Source organism: Lygodium microphyllum, chromosome 9 (genome assembly GCF_053477565.2).
Source record: "Lygodium microphyllum isolate KBCC chromosome 9, Lygodium_microphyllum_v1.1.10, whole genome shotgun sequence".
In the NCBI taxonomy this organism is placed as follows: Eukaryota; Viridiplantae; Streptophyta; class Polypodiopsida; order Schizaeales; family Lygodiaceae; genus Lygodium; species Lygodium microphyllum.
In genome coordinates this window covers 146,584,878-146,591,614 of record NC_141143.1, presented here as the reverse complement: position 1 = coordinate 146,591,614, position 6,737 = coordinate 146,584,878, and the positions used below count along the sequence as shown (strand labels likewise).

At 38.2% G+C, this 6,737-nt stretch overlaps 1 protein-coding gene across 1 annotated transcript in view; it reads left to right on the top strand.

Moving 5' to 3' along the window:
• The first annotated feature begins 4,915 nt into the window (after positions 1-4,915).
• Positions 4,916-6,737, top strand: part of CYP71 (cyclophilin71) — an 80,470-nt gene continuing 78,648 nt past the window's right edge. The window contains exons 1-2 of the mRNA XM_087685257.1: positions 4,916-5,192; positions 5,992-6,077. Coding sequence (XP_087541383.1) covers positions 5,032-5,192; positions 5,992-6,077 — 247 coding nt within the window. The 5' untranslated portion in view covers positions 4,916-5,031. The remainder of the gene's footprint in view (positions 5,193-5,991; positions 6,078-6,737) is intronic.

The window sequence follows — 6,737 nt, the reverse complement described above, 5'->3', positions numbered from 1 at the left end:
ACATGTTCATTTTGAGAAGGTGTAGTGTGTTAGAGATTGGCTAACACTTACCACCACTACTTCACTTAGAGGATTTATTGGTCTATCGTCATTCTATCGTAAGTTCATTAAGCATTATGTGGTTGTATAGCAGCTCCTTTGATGAACCAGTTGAAGAAGGAAGCTTTCTTTTGGGATCTACTTGCCTATTCCAACTTTAACCAATTAAAGGAACTTCTTACTTACACTCTTATTTTGGTATGTTCAGATTTCTCTAAAGATTTTACCATATAGTGTGATGCCACTGGCCATGGCATATGAATTGTATTACTTTAAGAGTATGGACTTATTGCCTTTGAAATTCACAAGCTTATGGATAAGGAGATGGCTATGAATATCTATGCCTAAGAGATATTGGCTATTCTTCATGTGATAAAGAAGTGTCACCACCGTTATTTGTATGGCAACCGATTTAGAGTTCACAGTGATCACAGGGTCGAAAAGTATTTTTTTACTTAGTCAAATGTTACTCCTAAGCAACATAGGTAGGTAGTTACCTTGTAAAATTGTGATTTTGATATCACTTATACAAGGGATAAAGACAATGTGATAGTTGATTCTCTTTCCAAAATGTGGGCATGTAAGGTTTCAACTATGACTGAGCTACACAGTGATTGGATTGAGAAGTTATAGGAGGCATGTTTTTTGGATGATGAGCTCAACCATGTATTTCAAATTTTACAACAAGCTCTTATAGAGAAAAACTCACATTATCAACTAAAAAATGACCTAATTTGTCTTAATGAAAAGATTTGATATTCCCTCTACTTCTTCTTTCAAGTTAAAAATTATAGAGGAGTTGCATTCTTTGCCTTTAGCTGGACATTTTGAAGTGTTTAAGATCTATGATAAGATCAGCAAAAGCTTTCACTGGAAAGGATTGTGGATAGATGTAAAGGGTTGTGTTATGAAGTGTGTGCATTCTTAGTAGAATAATGATAGCACTCGTAAGCTAGGTGGTTTGTTGTAGCCATTGCCTATCCTTGAAGGCAAATGACACATATTACCATGGATTTCATTATTGGCTTACCTACTACTAAAAAGGGATGGAATAGCAGCTATGTAATAATGAATAGATTTATGAAGGCAAGCTATTTTATTCCTACAAAGATACAATTTACTCCTTTACATGTGGCTAGTTAGTTCATGGAGCATCTCTTTAGATTACATGGATTACTACAGGTGATTGTGCACGATAGGGATACCTAGTTCATGAGTAACTTTTGGCAGCTCTATGGATACTAAGTTGGCTTCTTCTACAGCCTATCATCCACAAACTGATGGCCGGACAAAAAGGGCAAATAAGTGGTTGGAGACTTACCTTCGCCATTTCTATCATGATGTGCAACATGCGTGGGATTCATGGTTGCATTTGGCTAAGTTTGCTATGTACGGTTACAAGGTTCCCTTATTCACAATCATTTTCAGTGAGAAGATCAACCTCATGGAAAAGAAGAATCAGAAAGAATGCATACCCTTTTTTACCAGTGGAAAATGAATCTCAAAAAGGCCCAAGATCAAATAAAGATGTATGCTAACGAAAGAATCAGACCTTTGGAGTTCTAACAAGGAGAGTTAATTTTGTTGGTCAAGTCTTGTTACTTTACTTTGAAGGATAGATCTAATAATAAACTTGCTCGTAGGTTTTATGGACCCTATAGGATTTTGAAGTGCATTGGAGACTTGGCATATAGACTAGAACTACCCTCTTTTACTAAGATTCATAATGTATTTCATGTCAGCTCACTCAAACCCTTTTATGCTACTTAGGTGGAAATAATTGATGAGCTACCTCCTATGAATGAAGAAGGTCTTATTCAATACATCCTAGAGAAGATCATAAGACTATGAGAAGAAGCTTCATTCTCATTCTATTAGTAAGTATTTGATCAAATGGAGAGGTTTGCCACTTGAGGAAGCTTCTTAGAGATCAGATTCTATATTAGATGAGTTTTCTTACTTTCGAGATGCATTAGTGTGGTTGAGGCATAGTTAGTAGTGGAGGTAGTTATGATACAAACATGGCCTAAATAGTAGTCTATTTTAGAATAGTTCTTATTATACCTAATTTTCAAAAATATGCCACCTATATCGGCTCAAAGTACTCTTCAGTAGCTAGTTTTGACATGGGGCACATTTCATTTAGATACTTCTATCAGAAGTTATGGCATAGTTTGTTTAGTAGAGCATGTTCTTATAGCAAGTTGTCTGTTCATTACAAAGCTTATTTCTTGAAGATTTAAAGGCCCCGATTTCTTTTTAAAGACATCCAAATTATGTATATGGTAGAGGCTTTCCTGAGTATATTCATTTCAGTCAAGAAAACTCAAAATTTTATTCATTTCTTATCATTTATATAGCTAAAATTAGAGTAGTACTTTGTTTCATCCATCTTTCTCAGCCATTGTAAGTTTACTTTTGTGGGCAAAAACTTTTGGGAAGGGATGGATTGTAAGAAGCTGGGAAGACATATATTTTAGTGAGAGATCATTGATAATATCTTGTCACACTGATATAGGTATAAAAGGTGCGAGGCATGTAATTTTTGTTACTTTTGACAATAATATAATTGTTGTCTTTCATCTCACCTCCTTGCTCATAGCTTTCAAGGCTTCTCTCTCTTCTTTTCTATCTTTCTAGCATTTCTCTTTTCCTCATCACTCATTCTCTCTCTTCTTTTCACTCTCTTATGCTAGCCTTTCTCTCACCTTTTAGCCCTGTTTTTAGTGAACATGGCAGTGGTGCAACATAAGGCAATGATGATCATTTTGAAATGTTTGGGGAGCTAAAGGGGTACACCATAAGGGTGATGTAGAAGAGGCGGATGTATGCATTAGGGCCACTACTACAGTTGGTATGCTTTCCCTGATGCACTTAGATGTAAGCTACTAGACAAAGGAGAACCATTGCTTGGCATGGCTAGACAAGTTGGTAGAGTTGTCAGTGGTACATGTGGCTTTCTTTCTTGTGCCCTATACTTGGATCGTTTTTTCTGGACACTTTGACATGGTATTGGAACATGAGGCTTGAAACCCTCATTGGAGATGTGGGGATAGTGGGGTTGAGTTAACATGCCTCTCCTGTGCTTGCATAGAGAGGGAAGGGAATAGGGGGAGTGGGTTTTGGAGAAATCCTTATAACCACTACTAACATTGAAAGATATATCTCCAAAACAAATGGTGGAGTTACAATATCATTCAAAAAATTATTCACATTGGACTAATATATTGTTGCTTCTCAGCCAAAACAAATGGTGGTGGACTTACAATCTCATTAAAAAACATTATTCACATTGATATCTCCTCGAAAAACATAATAGAATCAATAAACCTACAATTTTATAACAATAAATTTAGCATTATGATTGTTCAAACAAAACAATAACTTATCCAATCTTCTAAATGTATTGAAGAAACACTTTCAATGGTTTTGCCCAAAAAAAAAAAACTATTGTGCTATGCGACTTTAACATAGCTAAATTGTGAGAAAATAGCCAAAATACAACTTAGATGCTTTATGTAACAAAACAACCTTTCCAATATATCCTTTGCTTCAAATACTATTTATAACTCATAATTAGACATATTATAAATATTGGTAAGTAATCTTGCATCTCCGCAATGGTACTGCACAGATGATTCTTTTGCATATATCACTTAAAAATGTAGCTATCCTTAAAAAAAAAACGCAATTAAGTATATTATTCAAAGATGATGAAATATGTACAATGTGCCAAAAGGTGGCATTTTTAGGGGGAAACTCCTCAAGCTCTTTTTAGGGAAAAAAGAGAAAAAACCAAAAAATCATGAGCATTCCTCTGTCTCTGTCTCTGTCTCTGTCTCTCTCTCAATAAACCAACCTATTGACAGGTGAAGAGATGAATGATGTCTCATTAAAAAATTATATCGAGACTCAAAATATTTGCATTTAAAAAACAACTAAGAAAATTGTTGGAGCATTGTCATTTTTCGCTCCATACACTACTTTGATTCCTGATAGCAAGGGTTGTTTTTTATCTCTCTCAATGTAAATTTTCCTTCACAATTTACGATGTCAACATAATATCAACAGTGCCCTAGCAAGCACTACTAATTTACCAAAAGCCAAATAATTGGCAGTCAAGCCAAAGGCAAAGTAAGCAATGGTATAAAAGGATTAAGGATAGCTACATCTCTAGAAGGGGTGGTTCTCCAAACCCTCTTGACCCTCTTTTCCTATGTTTTAACTTGCTCGTCCATCTTCTCCAATACACAGCCACTTTCAAAAAGTGCTCCTTTGATCGATGTCTAGTGTCTTTAAGAAACTCTCGACTAAGGAGAAGCTAAGCAAGGTCTTTGAAACAATCCCCCTTTGTCTTTTCTACAAGTGGGAGTCCAAGTCTATTCAGTAGCTCTTTTGGAGATGAATTGAAGTATGCGGACTTAGGAGAAAGCTAAGAAACTCGATAAGCAAGGCCGAGTTTGATGACAATGTCAACTGTAAGATTGCATTCTTTGAGGACAAAGGAACAATGAATGAAGAGTCTATCAAGCTTTGGAACATTGCCAAAGCCGTTTTGATCAATGCTATTTGGCAAGCAGGAAATGAAAGGCCTTTGGTAGACCCTCCCAAACTATGCCTTTGGTAGACCCTCCCAAACTATTAGAGTAGATGTTCTGGCATTTTGTAGAACCTTTGCTAGGAAAGACAAAGCCGTCAAGGTTTTTCTATCTGGGTGAAATTGATACAAAAACCTTAAGCTTGGCAGTATGTAGGTTTTTGTTGCTTAGATTTTGAGGTTTCTTGGTTATTTTATAAATAGTCATAGTCCTAGTCCTAGTCCTGCACGTGACAATGAAAACACTCTATGGTCAAAGATTTCAGCTTGTCTTTTCAAAAACAACAATTCACTAAGCACTCGACACTAAACCCGGTTGTCCTTGAACACTGGAGAGAGCGAAGAGAAGGGAAGAGCGCTTGCCAATTCGAAGCGAGCGTCTTTGAAAGCGAGCTATGGAGGTAGCCTCAGAGGAGAACGTCGCAGCTCCAGAGAGCGAGGAGGCGGAGGAGGAGTTGGGGCCCATGATTGGGCCGGGACCACCTCGCCCTGCTCGACCCAAGCGTCCCCTTGTCTTCGAACAAGCTTTTCTCGACTCTCTCCCATCAGCAGCCATGTAAGTAAGGTCTCACATGACAGCCTGCTTCGGCTTAAACAGGCGTTATGAGGTCTCTGTATCACGTCGCATAACATCAGATTTAGCTCGGTACAGTAGGTGCTATTCGCATGGATTCCAAAGAATCTTAGTCTAGTTGGGAAACCGAGACAGCAACAAATACGGGTCCTCAACATAGGAATTATTATGCTTGGAATTGGATCCCTTTTAACCTATTTCACAAGAAGTTTTTGGACATTTTCTCGATTCCGAAAAGGGCTCTCTTCTCTTGTTTTCCCCTATAGCGTTCAACATCATGGGCTTCTGCTCAGGAGGTATTTTTTACCTACCTAGCTATAGTTGGGGGCAGGGGGCCTTCAGCTCCCATTTGGGCCAGCAACCCCCTGCTGCCCCAACTACACCTAGCTAGGTATGCAGTTAATTCACAATGTGGAATTTATAGTGGGAATTTGTCTAAAACTTCTTGTGTTTGCTCTTGAACTCTACTTTGTAGTAGCAATATGTTCATCTTGATGTCTTCTCAATTTCCATTGCAGTCCTGCATTTCACTATCTCCATACATGGGTGGGGGTTTTGTTTGCTGAAATTACAACATTATGAACTGTTGAGTCGATACACATCTGTCTGCACTCCTATACTTGAAAACACAGCATCATATTGTCAAGGCTATTCTTCAAGCTGCAGTCTCTTGTTTGCTGAAGGCTAAAGATTTTGTCCTTGTGTTAGTGTCAAGCATGTTCTTGCAAATACATATCTGTTTACATTGGATACCTTCTTTTAAAGGATCCTTCCTTCTCAGGTACGAGAAGAGTTATATGCATCGAGACGTTGTCACCCATGTTGCGGTTTCTAATGCAGATTTCATCATCACCGGTAGCTGTGATGGTGGGTGGGTCTCCTCACTTTGTTCGCATTCACTAATAGTTTCCAGTAGTCTTCAAGTTCTTAAATGTTTAACACACATCTTCAAAATGTATTAGATTAATTCAAAACTACTAATTAACTAGTTCAGAAATGTTAGGCCACTTGACCTTTCCTATCACCTTTTTGTGCTCCACAATATCCTTGGTGGTTTATGGGTGTTTGCCACCTGAACATAGAGCAGCTAGACACAGCACAAATATGGGCAGAAATGCACATGGGTGTGCTAAAGTGTGGACTGGTGCAAATAAGAAGACAAGACATGCAGCCAACTGGGCAGCAAGAGGGCAGACATTTAGAGATGCAGGGGCTGTATATGGTCATATGACCAGGTCTTTCCTAGGTAAACCTGGATGGAATATACAGCAGGCCTGTCAGAGTGCCCAGTTTTGAGTTTTGCTGAGGAGATAGGTGCTCACAACTAGTTCTCAACAGACCGATGGGCTGGTGAGGAGGCAAATCTTAGTGCCTATAAGGCACTAGTCCGCTAAATGCACAACTCCACAAGATAAGAGAACCCAAAGGTGGAGATTGCACTCTTATATTATAGTGGTAATTATGAACGCCCACAAGTTAATTGGCTGAAACAGTGAATCCATACTGCTCACTGGCACATGTGCTATT